The sequence below is a fragment of the Euleptes europaea genome, chromosome 19, assembly GCF_029931775.1.
Source record: "Euleptes europaea isolate rEulEur1 chromosome 19, rEulEur1.hap1, whole genome shotgun sequence".
Lineage (NCBI taxonomy): Eukaryota > Metazoa > Chordata > Lepidosauria > Squamata > Sphaerodactylidae > Euleptes > Euleptes europaea.
This window is the reverse complement of record NC_079330.1, coordinates 24,297,656-24,319,210: the sequence shown is the minus strand read 5'-3', so window position 1 is coordinate 24,319,210 and position 21,555 is coordinate 24,297,656. Positions and strand designations below refer to the sequence as shown.

The following is a 21,555-nucleotide window of genomic DNA, read 5'->3' as shown; positions in this document are numbered from 1 at the left end:
ATAGAACAGCACCTCACTTGTTGGTCAAACTACACAATACATTTTTTAACAACAACAACAAGAAGAGTTGGTCTTTATACTTCGCTTTTCTTTACCGAAAGGAAAAAGAAGAAGAAAAGGAAGAGTTTGTTTTTATATGCTGACTTTCTCTACCCGCTTAAGGGAGACGCAAACCGGCTTATGATCACCTTCCCCTTCCCACAATAAACAGCCCTGTGGGGTAGGTGAGGATGAGAGAGTGTGACTAGCTGAAAGTCACCCAGAGGGGAAACAAATCCAGTTCACCAGATTAGCCTCCATCACTCATGTAGAGGAGTGGGGAGTCAAACCCAGTTCTCCACATCAGACTCCACGGCTCCAAACCACAGCTCTTAACCACTACACCATGATGGAGTCTCAAAGAGACCCTCAGAGACAATTGCCTACTTCCCCCCCCCCAAAAAAAAGACACCTTGTGAGGTAGGTGGGGCTATCAGAGTTTGGAAAGAACTGCAACTGGCCCAAGGTCACCCAGCAGGCTGCATGTGGGGAATCTAATCTGGTTCTCCAGATCAGAGTCCACCGCTCATGTGGAGGAGCAGGGAAACCATCCCAGTTCACCCGATTAGGGTCCATCGCTCGTGTAGAGGAACGGGGAATCAAACCTGGTTCTCCAGATTAGAGTCTGCCACTCTTGACCACTACAGCATGCTGGTTCCCTGGACCCAACCTGCTTTTCCCCACAGCCATGGGGAACGTAGATTAAGAAGGGTTGGGACTATGGTATGAGGGGAAAGCAAGGGCTCCTGGCCTCCACTCCTAGCTGTTTTGGCTCAGGGAAACAGCACAGGAGAGAGAGGCAGGAGGCCCTGCTGCCGCGCACTGAGGGGTCCCTGCCAACTCCAGCCCCCACAGACATTTTAAAATGACATTCAAAGAAGCTGTGGAGAAAGAGAGTCCAATCTGGGAAAACTGGACCTGGCTCCTTAAAAAAACATATTGTGTGGTTTGGCCCTGAATGGCAGGGAAATTGGCGCTTGCTGCCTGCTTGCAGAGCTTCCCATTTTGCAACTGCAGTGCCACAGAACAAGGTAGGAGGGACAGCCCCAGTAAGCATTATTATTATTAACCTGGACAAACAGCTGACCATGAAGCAACTATCCCAAGGGAATTGGGGACCCCCCTCCATTTTAAACACAAAAGAAGGGGGTGCAGACACAAATTAGCAGTTGAAGAATTTGAAACTGTGGAGAGCTGACTCGAATCCGTTCCCTTTATCGGGGCAGAGCAGGGACGGCCAATAATCTTACCACCATCTCCCCCCCCACTTCATGCCACAGAGCCACCTATCAGACTGTGCTCGCTTCTCGTCCCCAAGATGGAACATAACCCAACCAGAGACTGCTCTCACTGCAGCGGGAATTCTGCGCCCGAGATTCTCCTGCATAGATATGCAAGCATTCTCTCTCTCTCTCTCTCTCACACACACACTCTGCTTACTTCTCCAGCATGGTTAGGCAATAAGACATACATCTTGCAAAGAGGCCAATTCAGCTTTCAGAAACAATGCAGATAACTTACTTCAGTTCCCCACAGCGTGACCGTCACCATTTTTCCAGATATGTCCACCAAGTGTATATCTCTCTTGGACACCTCTCGATTGGAAGCCTTCACTACAATTTTTTTGTCGTCCTCAAAGCTCTTGCAGATTCCCATGACATCTGAAAGGCAAGGAGGAAATCCATGAGGAATATCATGATTGCCACAGCACCCTAAACTGAAGGTCTTCCCAAAATACTCTGGTTTTACACCTTTGGCAACAAGGACTCTCCAACAGCGTACAGTTAAATTGTGGAACTGTCAACTTGGAAGGCTTTAAAAGGAGAGAGGAATTCATAGAGGATGGGGCTATCAATGGCTACTAGTCATGACGGCTACTAGTCATGGTGGATATCTACTCCTGGTAAAGCAATCGCAGCATGGAAGTTTGACCTTGGGCCAGTCACTCTTCCTCAGCCTAACTTCCTTCGTAGGGCTGTTACTAGGATAAAACAGAGGAGGGAAGAAGTCTGTAAGCTGCTTTGGGCTCCCGCTGGGGAGAAAAGTGGGATATAGAAAGTAAAAATGGATACTAGTCACGATGCATACCTATTCTCTCCAGGATCAGAGGAGCATGCCTGTTATATTAGGTGCCGTGGAACACAGGGAGGATGCTGCTGCAGCCATCTTGTTCGTGGGCTTCCTAGAGGCATCTGTTTGGTCATTGTGTGAACAGACAGCTGGACTTAATGGGCCTTGGTCTGATCCAGCATGGCCTTTGTTATGTTTTTTAGATAGCCAAAATAAATAAACTGGGAAGACTGGCTCTTTCCACGTATGGGCAACATGTGGTCGGCTTCAGGATGCCACTCTGTGATTGGAAGATGCTAGAGCTGTCACCACAAATGTCACATAACAGTGTTTCTTCACTCTTTCTCTTCTGGGAGAGTGCAGGATACCAGCTAAGTCTACGTTGTCATTATGTGGGCATCAGTACAATGTTAAGCACAGGAGGACAACAGGGTAGGTCTGTAAGTTTTGATTTCAAAATTTCTCTAACATAAACCAGACACACAATAAACTGGTTCTCTCACAAGTTCTTACTCCATTCACAGATGTCCCCAGATGTTTTTCACACAGAGGCCACATGCATCACGACACAACCACACTGACACAGCAACATGGACAACCCCAGTAAAGTGCCTATTCAGACCTCTTTTGCCTATTAGTAACTACAAATCAAAATCAAAGAGCCCCTACCTATGCCAAATAAGTGAGAGCCAGCATGGTGTAGTGGTTAAGAGCAATGGTTTGGAGCGGTGGACTCTGATCAGGAGAACTGGGTTTGAGTCCCCATTCCTCCACAAGAGCAGCAGACGCTAATCTGGTGGATTTATTTCCCCACTCCCACACATGAAGCCAGCTGGGTGACCTTGGGCTAGTCACAGCTCTCTCAGCCTCACCTACCTCACAGGGTGTCTCTTGTAGGGAGGGGAAGGTGATTATAAGCCAGTTTAATTCTTCCTTAAGTGGTAGATAAAGTTGACATATAAAAACCAACTCTTCTTCTCCTTCTAAGATATTCTATTGCTCTTTTCTAGTGGAAACAAATCCTGACATATCTGCCCATTTCTTTGCAACAAAAAGCACCATTCGGCCACTGCAAGAAGAACTGCCCAAATGGGACCGAGCACGCTTCGCCTGTCCCCCACCTCTCCACTGTGTTTTTAGAAGCCGCACCCTGACAGACTCACCCACAATCGCATCTTTGTTTACGTTCTCCAGGTCACCGATGGAAACAAAATCAAACTTGACAGAGGGAAGGTGCTGTGCGTCCTCGCACGGCACGACAGAAGTCTCGTTTGTGAACGTGATCTCATAATCATTCTTCACAGTTGTGTACTGTTTGTTAGCCGTCTTCAGGTTGCCCTTGGAGAAGTAATAGACCTATGCCAGAAGAAGGTGATGAAGCATGAGGTACACCTGCAGTCGCGTTCCATGTGTCACTGGGTCAGCGCCGTGTCGCTCGCCCAATCTCTACCCCTACTTCCACCAGGGATGCCCCAAAGGTTATTGATGCTGCCAACAATCAGCAGCTGAATGGAGAGATCAGTGTTGCATAACCAAAAAAACAAAAAACAAAAAGAAGGGGAAGAAACCCAACCTAAAAAACCAAAAGCTGGGTACCCAAGGTTGGGGGGAAAAGGTAAAATGATATTATAGAGAAATATTTTTACTTTAAGGCGCTTATATCAGGGTTAAGAGCCCCATGGCACAGAGTGGTAAGCAGCAGTACTGCAGTCCAAGCTCTGCTCACGACCTGAGTTTGATCCCAACAGAAGTTGGTTTCAGCTAGCCGGCTCAAGGGTGACTCAGCCTTCCATCCTTCCGAGGTCGGTAAAATGAGTGCCCAGCTTGCTGCTGGGGGTAAAGGGAAGATGGCTGGGGAAGGCACTGGCAAACCACCCCGTAAACAAAGTCTGCCTAGTAAACGTCGGGATGTGACGCCACCCCATGGGTCAGGAATGACCCAGTGCTTGCACAGGGGACCTTTACCTTTTTATATCAGGGTGAAAAACATTAAACATGATAAAACAAGGCACAATGGCAACTCTTAGGGTTGACACACCATACGCATTTCGGCCAACAGGCCCTCATCAGTGGTCAAATAAAAACCCATACAATGCACACACAAGTTGTTCTACTCTGGGCTGTATTAGTCTCTCATACAGAGTGTGCATGCTAGTTATCAACCTGGTAAAACAGACTGGGAGGTTAATACAGCCCAGAGAAGAACAACTTACAGGCATTCCACCTAGAGGACTTTCTAATTTGAAATTTATTATACGCCACACACGCATGCCTGGGCTTGTATAAAGTTATCTATATATGGTGATGCGTTTGTATATGACTTGTGTGTGCATTGTACGAGTTTTTATTTGACCACAGATGAAGGCCTGTTGGCCAAAACGCATATGGTGTGTGGTTTATCAACCCTAAGAGTTGCCATCATGCCTTGTTTTATCATTTTTAATGTTTTTAACCCTGATATAAGTGCCTTAAAATAAAAATATTTCTCTACTATATCATTTTACCGTCTCCACCCAAGCTTGGGTACCCAGAGATCAGTGTCACATACACAATGACAGGGAAAGTTGCATGTTCAGCAAACTCCACTCCCTCTTTCAAGGGCTGGTACAAAAACGCCCAAGGAAACCTCTGATTTTGTGGCCGAGGGTACATGCCAGGTTCCATAAACAGGACAATAAGCATGTGGTTCCCAATCAGTGAGCCACACACCTTTCAAGATACCACTCTAGAGGTAAGGGCTCAAAGTAAATGAAGGAACTCGTGGATACAACCTCTGCTCCTCACTCTCGGGGAGCACCGCCACAGTTACCTTTCTTCCAAAGCGCCCACATTCCACAGAATTACCAGGTGAAAATTCAGATGACTCAAGACCTTAAAAGGGGCAACGGCATGTACAACTCTCATACTCCTTTGTCTCATTACAGGGCCTGTACTGCAGCTAGGAGAGACATCAGTACTGTACCTTGTTCAGCTCAATAAGGGGGAAAAACTTGTCCACTTGGTCTGTGAAGGCAGTTGCTCGGATCTCACCCTGAAGAAAGAAGGCAGAAGAACAATCAGGATTCCAAAGGCATGTCCGGCGGAATACATACACCTCCCCTTGCCTACTGCGCTATACATGAGGCTCATTTGAGACCTTTCCTCTACATACTCTGCCGGCACCGCTCTTGAATGTGCTTGCAGCATGCCGTGGTCTGCAACGTAGAGATCGCCACAGGGGAGGAATATAAGACTTCTGGACATTGTGAAGCCACAGAGAGAAAAACCTCCAGAAATTACAGGGAAATTGAAATATATGCGATACTTTCCTATCAAACCTAATCTTCTTATACTCATTTAACAACATAAAATGCACCAATTAAAACTTGGCATATAAAATTATACTTTATGGCCTCTTTCCAGAATTTAGTATAAACACCTTTGTTTGATATAAGAAAAACCGCAACTACAACCAATACCTGGAAGGCTTTAAGAGGGGAGTGGACATGTTCATGAAGAAGAGGGCTATTCATGGCTACTAGTAAAATTGGATACTAGTCATGATGCATACCTATTCTCTCCAGGATCAGAGGAGCATGCCTATTACACTAGGTGCTTTGGAACACAGGCAGGATGGTGGTGCTGCAGTCGTCTTGTTTGTGGGCTTCCTAGAGGCACCTGGTTGGCCATTGTGTGAATGGACTGCTGGACTTGATGGACCTTGGTCTGATCCAGCATGGCCTTTCTTATGTTCTTAAAAGGTTCAAAACTGCTGCACCCTGGGCTACCACAGCACAGACACAAGCAGAGCAGATCTTTCCTAACATTTATGAGAGTCACCCTTCAGTGAGCTGATCAGACGTTTAGTGTATTGGTGCAATGATCGGTGGAGGCCAATTTTAAGATTGACGAGGTTGAAAATGACCCACTGGTTTTTGGGACTGCTTTTGTTGTGATATGTAACTTCAACTGACAGAGACAAAAGTTGTTAGAAGAAAATAATATCTTTAACGAGCAGCAGTTTCTGTTGCTTTCATTTCGCAATTCCTTCATTACTTCAAAAAGTCATCTATGCCAAAGCTTCAATGATTTATAAATACATTTAAATTCAAATCAATCTTCTCAAAAGCAGATGATTCATAAACTGCAATACGACTGATTGAAACCCTAATAAATACCCATGCTTGATTTCCTCACGGATGCCCTGAAATCTCACCCCCTCTTGAAAAAATCACCTTACGCTCTTTGTAAGTAACTCCAGGGAAGGCACAACGTAGCAATAAGTACTTTCTGCACCCTCCCTGTGGGAAGGAAACACAGCTTAGGGCAGGCAGTCTGAATCATGTCCACCTACAGCCTCACTAATATCTACCTCTAGCTTTACAAATTAGCAGGTGACATCACCCATGTGGTGGCAGCCCCCCTAGTGTTGTGACAGGCCTTCCCCAAAGCGATAATTATAAGGAGTGCTAGAGCGCCACCAGATAAGATGTTTATGCAATAGGAGTATTACAAATGAATTAAAAACTGTCAGTCAAAAAACCCAACAGCAAGGCGAAGGGAAGCTGAATGAACAGCTGATAAAAGATGTTATCAGGAGTTCACAACCACACCTTGCAGTCCTAAAAAATAACTTCACAGCATGGCCAATAAGCACAGCCCACCAAGCAGCTAATGTCCTGTATCCTATCACTTCACTCAGCAAAGCCTTACTCTGACATCGGGTGGCTCTTCCTCTGTAAGACACAGGCCAATGGCTGTCAATAGATCCAGATGCTCAAGCACAAGTTTCATGTTTATTTTAGGTTTGACCATTTCAGGCTTCATGGTTATTTTCCAACAGAAAGGAGACTCGTTTGCTTTTTTTATTTTTTTTGTCGTCAAGTCCCAACGGACTGATTACGACCCCTCAGGGTTTTCAAGGCAAGAGACGTTCAGAGGTGATTTGCCATTGCCTGCCTCTGCACAGAGACCCTGATCTTCCTGTCCATGTGGGGAGGGTGAAACTGAATCAGTCTCCCACATCCTATTCAACTGTCCACTGTATGTCAGAGGTCAGCTTCAATTACTAAGCCCAATATTTGTGGACAGGGAATGGTTGCCTGTAAGCATTAAGGCCGCCCTCCTCATGAATGCACAGGATCCACTAATAATTGATGCAGCGGCAAGATTGTGAGCAAGTGTAAAGTGATGCATATTGGGGCAAAAAAACCCAACTTCACATATACACTGATGGGATCTGTGCTGGCAGCGACAGACCAAGAGAAGGATCTTGGGGTGGTAGTGGATAGCTCAATGAAGATGTCAACCTAGTGTGCGGCTGCTGTAAAAAACGCAAATTCCATGCTGGCCATAATTAGACGAGGAATTGAGAATAAAACTGCTGATATTATACTGCCACTGTACAAATCTATGGTGAGACCACACTTGGAATACTGTGTACAGTTCTGGTCACTACACCTAAAAAAGGAGCTTGAGAAGGTACGGAGAAGAGCAACCAAAATGATTAGGGGACTAGAGCAACTGACCTATGAGGAGGGGTTAAAAAACTTCGGGCTGTTTAGCTTGGAAAGAAGGTGGCTGAGGGGAGGCATGATAGAGGTCTATAAAATTATGCATGGTTTGGAGAAAGTGGACAGGGAGAAGTTTTTCTCCCTCTCCCATAATACTAGAACGTGGGGTCATCTGCTGAAGCTGGAGGGTGAGAGATTGAAAACAGATAAAAGGAAGTATTTTTTCACACAACGCATAGTTAAATTGTGGAACTCCCTGTCCCAGGATGTGGTGATGGCTGCCAACTTGGAAGGCTTTAAGAGGGGAGTGGACATGTTCATGGAGGAAAAGGGTAGTCATGACTACTAGTTAAAATGGATACTAGTCATGATGCATGCCTATTCTCTCCAGGATCAGAGGAGCATGCCTATTATCTTGGGCGCTGTGGAACACAGGCAGGATGGTGCTGCTGCAGTCGTCTTGTTTGGGGACTTCCTAGAGGCACCTGGTTGGCCACTGTGTGAGCAGACTGCTGGACTTGATGGGCCCTGGTCTGATCCAGCAGCGCTTTTCTTATGTTCTTAAGATTCTTACAGAGGGCAGTTAAAGTGCATGAAAGTTTGTGTAATTCATGAGGCGATCTCGGGGCTCTGAAGCGAGTAATCTACTTATTGCATTTAAAACTGTTTTAGTGTTAATTTTATGGAGGTGATCCTAAATTGTGTTTTTTGTTTATGCAGGTGCTATTGTTTGTACTACTAATGCCAATAAAGGCTTCATATTCGACCCTGGTCTCCCATCCAAATACTAACCAGGGCCGACACCTCTTAGCTTCCAAGATCTGCTGAGATTGGGCTGTCCAGGTCAGGGCAATAATTTACATACATAAATAAAAATAAAGAGGAACTGTAAAGAGACTGGGGTGGGGTAGGGTGAGGGACAGGCTGTACAGCATGGCTTCCCTCCCACTCACCACAGGGAGATGAATCGTGGCAGCCCTAGGTGACTCAGCTCCCGTTTGAGGCGTGTGCCGTTATCTGCACATGAGTTTGTCCCCACTAATAACTGCTGGACTTGCAAAATGTATTTCATACCAGAGCCAGTGTTTCTTTTCAGACACTGAAGCCCTGCCAAGCCATCAACAGAGGAGTAGGGCTTCAAGCCTGGACTGGCAAGGAGCAAGAAGTTGGTCTACAAGGAGCAGGCCCAGGAAAAGAGGCAGAGAAAGGACATCTCTGTGTACACGCCTCTGTAAGACACTCCTCTCCAACATGTGGCGGCGGGGGGAGAGGAGGAGCTGTTGATTTGGACACAGGACAGAGATGTTGCCCTGGGTGCCACATTTCACTGGGCACTGAAAAACTGACTCGCTTATCAGCAGGGCAGGGGCTCGTTACATGCTTCCACATTTTCATGGGGTGCAAATGTGGTCCTTAATACATTCACTGAAGCACTTACACTTTCATCTACCATCTCTATGGAGAACAGCTTCCCTTCCCCACGCGAGTTGCTCCATGTCCGAATCTGGCTTTTCTGGGTCACCCGTGCGCAAATTGTCCACCTGGAAACAGAGCAAGAATTCGAGCCCTATTAACCAACTTGTGCTAGGCCTCACCAACATCTCCTGTGTGCTTTAAATGCAGGACCTGAAAATGACCTGCAATTAACAGAACCTAAGCAAGCATCTCAAACTGTGGGCTGGCCCAGTCCAGCCATAAATTTGCAGACCCAGGAGCCATCTCCCATATCACATGCCAGCTACCCACGCTGCAGACCAGCTGCTGAGTAACTGAGCATTGTGTGGGCAACAGCCTACTTCATCAGATACATGTATGGAAGTGGTGACATATAACCTATCCACATACACCCCCTCCCTCAAGAGCACAAAAGCCCTGTTCTACCGCTACAGGAATAAGCTATCTATCCTTCACCCCCCTCAACAACTGCACCTACGATTGAAGCTAGCATTTTCTGAAATGCAATACATACTGTTAAGAACAGTAAATGTGTGTAATTCCCAAGCATCCTGATAGGAACACACTTGGAGATGAGGGACCTCAGCTCCATGGTAGCCCAAATGATTTAAAGGTGCAAGGTCCCAGCCTCAATTCCTGCCATTGCCTGAGAAAAGACCTCACATAACAAAGCTGTTCTTGAAAATGGGGCTCAGCACACTCATGGACGATAAGCAGAACCGCAGCGGCTGGCCTTGGTGGCTTTAGAACCTCCACGTTTGCAGACAATGTGCTACAAATACCAGTGGATGGAGGCATGTGGGAGGTCTTTATCTCCTTGCAGGCTTCCCAAAGGCATCTGCTTGGCTACTGTGGGAAACAAGATGCTGGATTAGATGGACTTTTAGTCTCATCCAGCAGGGGCTCTTCTGATGTTTTTTATGGCACGCTGTTTTGCTAGGAGGCAAAGCAAGCTGGAGAGACGATTCAGCCTGCGCCAGATTGCTCCAGCTTTATGCAACTGAAGCAACCTCCCCTAAACCAGAATGCATGCAGACTTTGGAACCCACTTTTCAAAAAACAAATCCACAGACTTCAAGAGATCACTCCTGCAGCTGTGGAATTAAAGGAAAAGGGCAGTAATACACAGGATGGAACAGCCCCCGCATGTTAAGAAACATCACTATAGCAGGGGTAAGTGCTTTAAAGCCACAGCAAGTTCTGCAGCTAGCTGACTTACTTGGACTGATATGGATTCAAACTGGCAATGGGCACCACTTTGGCCTGAGAGCCGCCAGGAGTGTTCAGGAAGCTGGAGCCACCTGCCTTCCCGAGTGTCGGTGGAGGGCTGATGTGTTTTGCAGGAGGACCTAGGGTAAGACATCTGAGATTCAGCTACATACAGGGCGAGATGTGGAGAGAATGGAGCGGGTGCAGAGGAGAGCGACGTAGATGACCAGGGGCCTGGAGACCAAGCCCTAGGACAGTGATGGCGAACCTTTTAGAGACCGAGTGCCCAAACTGCAACCCAAAACCCACTTATTTATCGCCAAGTGCCAATACGGCAATTTAACCTGAATACTGAGGTTTTAGTTTAGAAAAAACAACTCATACATTCACATATTTTGCGTTAAAAGAAAAACACAATAACAGAGCTTTCAATGATACAAACAACTTTTTATTGAAAGGTAAAAGTTTGCATTTGGCATGCACCTCTCCAGGACTCGTCCTCTGCTCAGCCACCGGACATTATTGTACATAAGTAAACAATTATACTGTGCCTGAACCTCCTCAAGAAGTGCTTGAAACTGTCTACAATTCAGAGCACGAGCCATGATGTAATTCACCATTTTTGTGACATCTTTGAGGACATCGTCAAATTTTTTGAACAATTAATGTGATTTTTGCTGTTGTGTGCATGCTGATAATTTGTCTACCCTTGGCTCATACTTTGTAAGTTTGAGAGCAACACATGCAGCACTCAGGTCATCTGTTAGCCTGTTTCTGGTGTCAGATTTGATATAATTCAAAGCTGAAAAAAGCTGCTCACAAGCATAAGATGATCCAAACAAAGTAAGGAAAGCAATCCCAAGTGCTTTCATCGACTTAAAATTATTTGGCAGAGAATTCCACACTTTAAGGATTTCATTTTCAGAACTAACTGTGCTGTCCTTTGACGTCCCTTCTATCTTCTCAAGTGTTTCACGCAGGTCATATAATTTATTTTTCCAGATAGAGCTTTCTTGAAATTCTATTAGCTCCATTTCCAGATTTTTTAATTTAATCAGTGTAGGCAGGAAAGATCAAGTTCTTCAAATCTGGCTTTATCTGGAGAAGTAAGAAAACACAGGGTTGTCTCCATCTTACGGAAGTATAAAAATCTGTTACTAAAATTCACCTTTGCAGCTGCTACAATGCTAGAAAATTCCTTGTAGATTTCCTGACGGCTTGTAGGATTATCTGCAAATGTTGTAGAATTTTCTAAATGCTTTTTTAGATGGAGGCCCCGACAAACAGCTGAGCTGCAGGGGGGCGTGGCAAGGTGCTCGGCCATAGCCTCCCGGTCCAAACTGAAGACGGGCGGGGCCCCGACAAACAGCTGAGCTGAGGGGGCATGGCAAGGTGCTCTGCCACAGCCTTCCCCTTCCAAACTGAAGACGGGCAGGCCCCCGACAAACAGCTGAGCTGCGGCTGCAGCTCAGCTGAGAGGGAGGGGCTTGCCCCAGGTGCAAGGAGAGGGAGGGCACCAGCGCAGGCTTGGGGAGAAGGAGCACTGCCCTCAGCGCCCTCACCACAGCAACACGGCACAGCCCTAGGCAGACGCGACGGGTCCGCGCGTGCCCACAGAGAGGGCTCGGCATGCCGGCTGCGGCGTGCGTCCCATAGGTCCGCCAACACGGCCCTAGGAGGAAAGGCTGAGGGACTTGGGAATGCTCAGTCTGGAAAAGAGGAGGTTGAGAGGAGACATGATTGCTCTCTGAAAGGCCGTCACTTAAAGGAGGGCAAGGAGCTGTTCCTGTTGGCAGCAGAGGATAGGACTTGTAATAATGGGTATAAATTATGGGCAATAAGGTACTGGCTGGACATTATGAAAAATATTTTTACGGTTAAGAGTAGTTCAGCAGTGGAATCGACTGCCTAAGGAGGTGGTGAGCTCCCACTCACTGACAATCTTCAAACAACTGCTGGAAGAACACTTGTCAGCAGGCCGGATAAAAATCAATGATTTTTTTTTAAATAAAAAAATTGGATTCTTAAAATTTAAATCTGATTTAAAAAATAAAAATTTTTTGAGGAAAAATCTATCTAAAGATAGCTTTCTATTTAGGACACATTATTGTCCAAAGGTTATTCATCATGGAATAAATATTAGTTTTTAATTATGTTGCATGAGACTGTATATTCATACAATGTTTAATTTTTTTCGTAGATGAATTCCATTAATCCGTTCACAAAGTCATGCTCTTCCAGAGGTTTCTGTAAGATTATTTTGGGCAGTTTTTCCACCTAGAAGACATTATCACAGATCCTTGGTTTTGCAGTTCTCAAAACTGTGAATGTGTGTCTGCAGAGATAACATGCCTCTTCACAGTAAAAAATGTTATAAACTTACAGAATTGAGAAAAAAGACATTAATCCCATTGTTCCTTTACCAACCTATGTACACAGAACCAACCCCTTACTTTTTAAGTACTAAGTTTCAAGAAGTTCAATTTGGAGTGGAATAGATCTGCACAAGAAGACTGTTTGGAGTGGGATAGATCATCACAAGGAGCTAAATGTGAGGAGGGAGGGGCAAGCAGTAAAAACGAAAGTGAAACATTTTGAGCAGAATACTCAACAAGTCTTGGGATTTTTGTGTGTATAGCCTGAGGTTTATTAAATTATTCTCTCCCTGGAGGAGAAAATCTAAAATGGCAGGCTATAAAAGAGACCCAGTTTGGGAATATTTTAATGAAGTTCCTCTACCTATGGGTAAGGCAGGCAGGCACACAAAATGCAAACACTGCAAAAAGAAATGCAAGGCCTGGTGGCCCAAATGAAACTGGAGATAGGTAATTATGATATTTAGGGTTGCCAGGTCCCTCTTTTCCTTTACCACTCAATCTAAGAGGTAAAGACCCCTTGCGAGGCAGCACGTCCGGTTCTAAACCGGAAGTGCCACGCGCGTGCACGTTTGCCCACCGACCCTCAGGTGGTCGGCGGGCAGAGGGAGCAATTGCCGGGAGTTTGTCCGCCACCAGCGGGCACCTGGCAACCCTAATGATATTATTACAAGGTTAACTATTTATGTATTTCTAATAGTATAACCAAATCAGTATTTTTTTTTATATAACTGTAAAAGTAATCTGAAAATTATTCTAAAAATGAAACCTACTTCTGGTTGTAAATATTAAGATTATACCAGAAAGAGCGAGTCTTTATGTAGAACACCATGAATTAAATCACGTTTTACTGACTAGTGATTTAAATCAATTTGATTTAAATCAAATCCACCCTGCTTGTGAGGGATGCTTCGGGCTGATCCTAGGGTTGGTCTAGATTGCTTCTATGGCCCTTTTCAAGTTGATGATTCTAAGAAATCAAAGCAGGCTGGTTGTGGTACCACTCAGCTGCTCTTCTAATCACGCATCCCACATACAAGGTATACCTACTAAAAAAATTGCACATTTTTTTGGTATTTAGGCTTCATTTCAAAGGAAAGTCAAAATCATCCTGTTCTGCCCAAAGGGAGCGTACAGCAAAGAGTTTTGCGAGCTACTAGATAAAAAACAGCCCCCCCCCCACTTTGCAGGAAGACTTGCTAGTTTTGCAGCCTAGAATGAATGATCAGGCCTTGTAAGAGATTTTTCCTTTCTGGAAGCAGCCAACATGGAGCCACTGACACAAAAATCAACTCCAGAAGCCAGGGCCGCCAGGGCCAGAGTGGTGTGATTAAAATCAAGTCTGCCTCCTGGCACCTGATGCACTGAACATCCAGAGGTTCCGATGGATGCCAGGAAATGCATATTTAGAAAGACCTTGATGCCATCATTGCTCTGGGCACCTGTGATTTCTGCTTCTGTGCACTGAAAGCAAGTCATGAACCTCACCCCGTCTGTTCTCTGCAGTGGCCAACAAGTTCATGATGGAATGTTTGGTTATTGTTTGGAACGCCCAGAGACCTCCTCCCCAGGGAAGCTGCTGCCCTCCCTCCTCATGGGAGCCAGCGTGGTGTAGTGGTTAAGAGCATTGGACTCTGATCTGGAGAACGAGGTTTGATTCCCCACTCCTCCACATGAGCGGCGGAGGCTAATCTGGTGAACTGGGTTTGTTTCCCCACTCCTACACATGAAGCCAGCTGGGTGACCTTGGGGTAGTCACAGCTCTCTCAGCCCCACCTACCTCACAGGGTGTCTGATGTGGGGAGGGGAAAGGAAGGTGATTATAAAAGCCAACTCTTCTTCTCCTCCTCATACCAGCATGGTGTAGTGGTTAAGAGCAATGGACTCTAATCTGGAGAACCAGGTTTGATTCCTCACTACTCCACATGGGCGGCGGACTCTAATCTGGAGAACCAAGCTGGTTTCCCCACTCCTAGACATGAAGCCAGCTGGGTGACCTTGGGCTAGTCACAACTCTGTTAGAGCTCTCTCTCAGCCCCACCTACCTCACAAGGTGTCGGTTGTGGGGAGAGGAAGGGAAGGCAATTGTAAGACAGTTTGATTCTCCTTAAAAGGTAGAGAAAACAGGCATATAAAAACCAACTCTTCTGCCTGCAACAGTATGAACCGGAGAGCTGCTTTGCCTCAAGCAGCCAGTAGGTGCCCCTGCAGCCAAATTTCCCCCCTCAAACCTACTGGCAGCCTAGCTTCTCTGCAGTCAAAAACAATCCAATGGCTGCTCCAAGGAAGAACCTCTGAGGGAGATAGTCCTTGGCATGATGTGTCTGTCTAGGGCTTGTGGGAGTAGTGGTGCTCAAGGCCACAGCTGATAAACACCCAGCAGGCCAGATTACTGCCCATACCGCAGCCGCTTCATTCCCTGCAAGCCCTCGGAAGAAGGTTCCTTGGCCACCCTGGCTGGTTCTGATCTGGCTGTGCTCTGGAGGAAATGCTCCTGCTTAGCCTCTTGGCCCAGCCCAGAGGAAATGGCCAAGAGGGAACCAAGCCAGATCACTCGCTGTACTGGAGACTAGAGCAGCTGCTGTGTATCCCTCACCATTGAGCTAGTTCTAAGGAAAAGGATAAAGCACGGGTGCCCAATTGAATAGTTACGAGGACCGGATATGACATAAGTGTCAGCCGGTCAGGGCGGGCCATGCCTCGCCAGATCAGACCGAGAGTGAACGCACATGAACACATGAAGCTGCCTTCTACTGAATCAGGCCCTTGGTATTGTCTACTCAGACCGGCAGCGGCTCTCCAGGGTCTCAGTCAGGGGTCTTTCACATCACCTACTTGCCCGGTCCCTTCAACTGGAGATTAGGGCTGTCGATTCGGCAAATTTCTGGTTTGGCACCCTCCTCTATACGACAGCCCTTCAAGTACTTGAAGGCTTCAAGTACTTGAAGGGCTGTCGTACAGAAGAGGGTGTCGAACCAGAAATTTGCCAAATTTGCTGAATCAACAGCCCTACTTGAATGCTTCAAGTACTTGAAGGGCTGTCGTATAGAGGAGGGTGCCAAACCAGAAATTTGCTGAATAGACAGCCCTACTGGAGATGCCTGGGATTGAACCTGGGACCTTCTGCATGCCAAGCAGACTTTCTACAAACTGAGCCACAGCCCCTCCCCATGGGGGTGTATGGCTGCCTCGGCTGCCTCGTGGGCCGGATAAGAGCTCTCAAGGTGCCGGATCCGGACCTCGAGCCTTATGTCTGACACCCCTGGGCTAAGGGGAGGAGGGATCCCCATGCAGGAGCTTGAGGGGCTTCAGCCTCCCCACACTGTGTGGGACGCTCATGTCCCTCATCAGACAATGAAGGACAGGAAGAGAGGATGGAAGGAATAGAATTTAAAAAAGAAATTAGGCTTATTGGCTCTAGGCCACAATCAGACCTGGCTGGGCTTAGGAAAGCTGAACCTGACCCTGCTGCCCTGACATGAGGCAGGAGCAGTATGGGAAGCAACCCTCAGAACAGTGGAGGTTGTTGCTCACAGGTCAGCCCTGCCTCCTTCCCAGGTGAAAGGGCATCCTGAAGGTTCCAGAAAGCCTTCCTATTTCTTTTCTTTTTTTGCCCTCAAGTCACAGCTGACTTACGGCGACCCCTAGCGTTTTCAAGGCAAGAGACGTTCAGGGATGGTTTGCCATTGTCTGCCTCACGACCCGGATACTCCTCAGAGGTCTCCCATCCAAATACTTGCCAGGGGCGAGGCTGAGAATGTGTGACTGGCCCTAGGTCCCCCAGCAAGTTTCCACGGCAGAGTGGGGATTCGAACCTGGGTTTCCCAGATCTTAGTCCTACACCTTAACCGCTACACCATGTTGGCTCCCTTTCCTGTTTCTACTGGGTAATAATGCCTTAACAAGACACTTAACACAAAGAGATTATGCCGTCTATCCCCTGCCAACATAAGGCATTTCTGCATTTAGACAACCATCATTATGCATGCATGAAATTTCTATGAGTATTTTTGGCAAGCTACAGAAACGATCAGATTATTAATGAAGCTCCACTATAACCTGACAGGGCGAAAACATTATTTTGTAGTTTCAATTTTCATATCAGCTTATTTTTTCCTGTTTGCTTTTAATCTGTATGTCACCACACTTCCCCTGGAAACAAAAGGCTTTTTGATTATAAGCATCTTCTTCAAAAAAGGGAACAGGCCAGGGTCGAAATTAGAAGTGTCCAAAGAGGCCTTCAAGCGGAGGCAAGCAATGCAGCATGAGAAATATTTGGCAGCGACTAGAAAATGTCATATACAGCGAGCATAAATGATTCTCGCATTCTTTAACAGACTGTTTTTCTCTTGCTGTCTGTGGAACTTGCTAGCTTTCTATTTAAAGCCCAAGGGCACAACCCGCCAGGAAATTCTATTGTATCTTGCACACCTTCAATTTGCCTAGTGACAAAACAGTGCTTGGCTTCATCAACAGGCATCTACTGTTTCAAAACAGCACATCAAACCATGTCAGTTTTGTCAAGACTGGGATGAACCAGCAATTGGGAGAGCAACAGGAGAGGACAGAAATGCTTTATCATGTGAGAGGCCTCTTAGACCACCAGTGCCCCCAAATTCCTAACCGAAGAAGAGTTGGTTTTTAAATGCCGACTTTCTCTACCACTTAAGGAAGAGTCAAACCGGCTTACAATTGCCTTCCCTTCCCCTCCCCATAGCAGACACCCTGTGAGGTAGGTGGGGCTGAGAGGGCTCTAAGAGAGCTGTGGCTAGCCCAAGGTCACCCAGCTGGCTTTGAGTGGAGGAGTGGGGAAGCAAATCCAGTTCACCAGATTAGCCTCCGCCACTCATGTGGAGGAGCGGGGAATCAAACTCGGTTCTCCAGATCAGACTCCACCGCTCCAAACCACCGCTCTTAACCACTACACTACGCTGGGACATTTCCACCAGTTTTTCAATCCAGACCTCACACGAGATACAGATAGGGGAAGGAGACTCAAGGGGGTCTTCACCACCTGCATCGCTGCGACTGCTCTGTTCTTCCACTTGCTACTAACCCTCTCCACTGCCAATGGTTCTTACCTGCTGCAGGGTTCCCATTCCGCTGAGGTGTCTTGCTTGGCGCTTGGTTGGCTGCAAAAGCCGAGGTCTGCTGCTGCTGCTCTGCTTGCCCAGTTCCTGCCAATCGAAGAAAGGCCACTTCAGTGCCATGAACTTACAAGTCGGAACTTAGCCGGATACCTTGCAGAGAGTTGTTTTTTTGCACATCCAATAAAAATCAAACACGCACGAGGCACTGTCAACCCAAACACAACCCCCATGTGAGGGAGGCTTTGGCCACTAGGGAAGGTTCTGGCTCTCCGGCATCCCCAGCTGTCTACCCAGCTGGGATAACCTTGAAAGAGCTTCTCAGGTTTTTAAAATCTTTCTTTTTTCAGTCAAAGTATCAATACAGGGCTCGGCCAATACCTTGCTCCAGGGTGCCATGGCACCTAGAAGTTTCATTGGAGAACCTAGTGTTTTTAGCAGTCACTTGTTGCAAGTGGCGCAAGGGGACCCATGGCGCGGCGTGGTAAGCTGCAGTACTGCAGTCCAAGCTCTGCTCACGACCTGAATTTGATCCAGACGGAAGTCGGTTTCAGGTAGCCGGCTCAAGGTTGACGCGGTCTTCCATTCTTCCGAGGTCGGTCAAATGAGTGCCCAGCTTGCTGGGGGTAAAGGGAAGATGACTGGGGAAGGCACTGGCAAACCACCCCATAAACACAGTCTACCTAGAAAACGTCAGGATATGACATCACCCCATGGATCAGGAATGAGCCGGTGCTTGCACAGGGGACCTTTACTTTTTGTTGTAAGTGGCTTTTGGTGATTCTCAGTAGACATTCAAAGCTTGTTTAGGTGAGGGATAGAGGTTAGCTTTTTGGTTGTTGTTATAATAATCAGGGTTATCCCATAGTTATTTATACACCACAACATTTTTGTTTCAGCTTCAAAAGAAATTAGAAGAAACTGAAGAGTTCAGGATTAGGTTTTGTGGTAGCAATAATTGAAAAGTATCGTCATTAAAATACAATAAAACCCTGAAGGATGAAATGTCTAGCTTCTATTTTTTCAGGGTGGCTTGTAAAGCCAAATAAAATCTGCCAAGGCCTGAAATAATACAATTTGTATAACAATACATACAGAATAAACACTGCATTTAGAGTGTTATCCAAGTTGCCATATAATAGTCTAAATTTCATTATAGAGAAAAAATATATGGAAAACATTTCTTAAAGACTTTAGAACATAAAAGGAAAGCATGGGGCTTACAGTATAAAGTTGAAGTACATGTTTTGTAGCAGATATACTGAAATGAAGGAAAAGAACGAGTGTGGTATAGCAGTTAAAGAGTTGAACTACAACCAGGGAGAAACAAGAACTGGGTGACCTCAGGCCAGTTACTCTCTCTGACCTACCTCACAGGGTTCTTGGAACAAAAGTAGGATAAAAATGTGATAAACAGAATAATCATCCTTTTTAAGGCTGCAATCCTCGGGGGGGGGTGAAGCATAAATGCGCATTTAACCCGGAATAGGGGGCACTTACACCAGCATGGGCGGGCATTCATGCCAGCCCTGGGACACCACGCCACTGCACCAGGCTTGGGCGCCAGTGTGGCCTCCTGCCGTATTCCCCCATGCCGGCATCCTAAGAAGTTTTCCTGGGGGCGGAGCTCCCTTTAGGCAGCTTCTTAACCCCTTTCAGGCTGGGAATGTCCCCTTTGCCCTTACTGTGAGTTTGTGTGTGTGTTAAGTGCCGTCGAGTCGCTTCTGACTCATGGCAACCCTATGAATCAATGTCCTCCAAAATGTCCTATCTTTGACAGCCTTGCTCAGATCTTGCAAATTGAGAGATGTGGCTTCCTTTATTGAGTCAATCCATCTCTTGTTAGGGCTTCCTCTTTTCCTGCTGCCCTCAACTTTTCCTAGCATGACTGTGACTCTTGTCTTTTCATAATGTGACCAAAATACAATTGCCTCAGTTTAGTCATCTTAGCTTCTAGAGTCTCTCTGGTGAAATAAGGACATCCTATCTTATGACCACACAAAACCCAGAAATAACTGAATCAGTGGCAAGGTTCTTACAGCTAGCAATCAGATATTGTGAATGGTGTGTAGCTTTCCTTAATGACTGATTTGGGATGGTTTTATCCAATTTTATTTATTTGTACTCAGTTTTACCCAAATGTATGTTCTTTCTTTTATATGCCAATAAAGGCTTGTGTTGTGTGTGCTTCTAGGGTCAGTTCAGGCTTGATTTGATCTATAACCCACTGATTTGTTTTTGTTTTTCGGGCAGTCCACGGTATCCGTAACACTCTCCTCCAACACCACATTTCAAAGGAATCTACTTTCTTCCTATCAGCGTTCTTCATTGTCCAGCTTTCACACCCAGCTTTCACGCCACTGAGAGTTACGCCACCTTTTTAGGTGGTGTAGGCCCATAGATCGCTATGGAGCAGTTCCATGGGGCTTGCAAGCAAAGGCAGCTTTCTGGCTTCAGTAGGGAGACAGGATTCTGCTTTGGAGGTGGTGCAGCTGTGCCTCCTCTCGCCACCACCTAACCTTCCCCACCCCCCCAGGATTGGGCTGCCCATGCACCTATTAACCTGAATGCTGGTCCAAACATAATAAAAATGGCTGTCATTTTTCAATAAAGCAGTCTGGGTACTTTCCCCCTTCTTCCAACAGTGATCCATGTTAGTATTGATAGAAAGTGTTATTTTTTCCCATTCTGCTGCAACCCCTGTTCTTGCAGCTCTTAAGTGCAAAAATCAATTCCCGTTTGTTACATCGGACTTAAAATATTTTTTTTCTGAAAGTTCAAAGGGATTGTTTTAGGGTCTTCTGGAATCTTGTAATCTCCTCTGGTATGCTGGAGAACTTTATCCCAGAACCTCTAAACCTTGGTGCATAAACAAAGATGAAAGAAAGTGTCCCCTCAAACCACAATCAACGGTATCTCCAGCACAGACCCAAACTGGGAAGTGAAAACTATCTGAGCTTGTTCAGTGATAGATGCCATCTGCTTTTTAAAAACGTTAACAGATTTTGAATATGGAGAACATTGCTGCAATTTTCTAGGCACCTTCTCCTAATACTTCCCCCAAATCCAATTTCCATGCCTTTGTGCATCCTGTGCCCCTGTTCAAAGGATATTTTCCTGTTAAACAAAGGAGCGAATAGCTCCTTGAAAATAAGCAGTTCTTTTTTAAAAGTACATATTTCAAAGGGGCCAGCTCCTCTCTTAACTGCTTCCAGAGAAGTAAAGATTGGCATAAGGGAGCAACTGGCAAGTACTGCTACCAGGACACATGTGCTCCTCAGAGCTTTCTCTACCAGTCCCTCACTTGCAGCTCTGCCAAACAGAAAGGATGATCTAATGGAAGTCTGTAGTATTTTGGATGCCAATCTATGTTTTCAAGACACCGTCCCCCCTCAAAGGGCCTTTCTACATCTGCTCTTTGAGTTTTCCACCAAGATTCCAAACCATTTAGTAGCATGAGGTTTCTCAATATGGTTCAAGAACCGCAGATCCTTTCCTCCTGGCTTACATAATTATATGGAATTTAAACCTAAGCTTTTTTGCCTGCCCACATAAGACCCATCTATCACAGTATGCCTCTAAGACGTTCCGAGTTGAAAGTAATTGGAAAGGATTGATGTGTATAAAGTGTGTATGCACACACACTATCATACACACCCAACATATAAACAAGAATAGGACTGTTTCATTAAGCAAAGAAAGACAAAGGGACATCTATCTGTGCCAGACATAAAAATATCCTGTCCCTTTCTGACCACAACTAATCTCATAAGAACATAAGAAAGGCCATGCTGGATCAGACCAAGGCCCATCAAGTCCAGCAGTCTG

At 46.0% G+C, this 21,555-nt stretch overlaps 1 protein-coding gene across 1 annotated transcript in view; it reads right to left on the bottom strand.

Moving 5' to 3' along the window:
* The window catches only part of RPA1 (replication protein A1), a 65,250-nt gene that overhangs the window by 27,421 nt on the left and 16,274 nt on the right, over positions 1–21,555 (bottom strand). Inside the window, exons 6-11 of the mRNA XM_056865000.1 lie at positions 17,722–17,805; positions 10,276–10,405; positions 9,040–9,142; positions 5,072–5,140; positions 3,273–3,465; positions 1,561–1,700 (exon numbers count right to left, since the gene is read on the bottom strand). Coding sequence (XP_056720978.1) covers positions 1,561–1,700; positions 3,273–3,465; positions 5,072–5,140; positions 9,040–9,142; positions 10,276–10,405; positions 17,722–17,805 — 719 coding nt within the window. The remainder of the gene's footprint in view (positions 1–1,560; positions 1,701–3,272; positions 3,466–5,071; positions 5,141–9,039; positions 9,143–10,275; positions 10,406–17,721; positions 17,806–21,555) is intronic.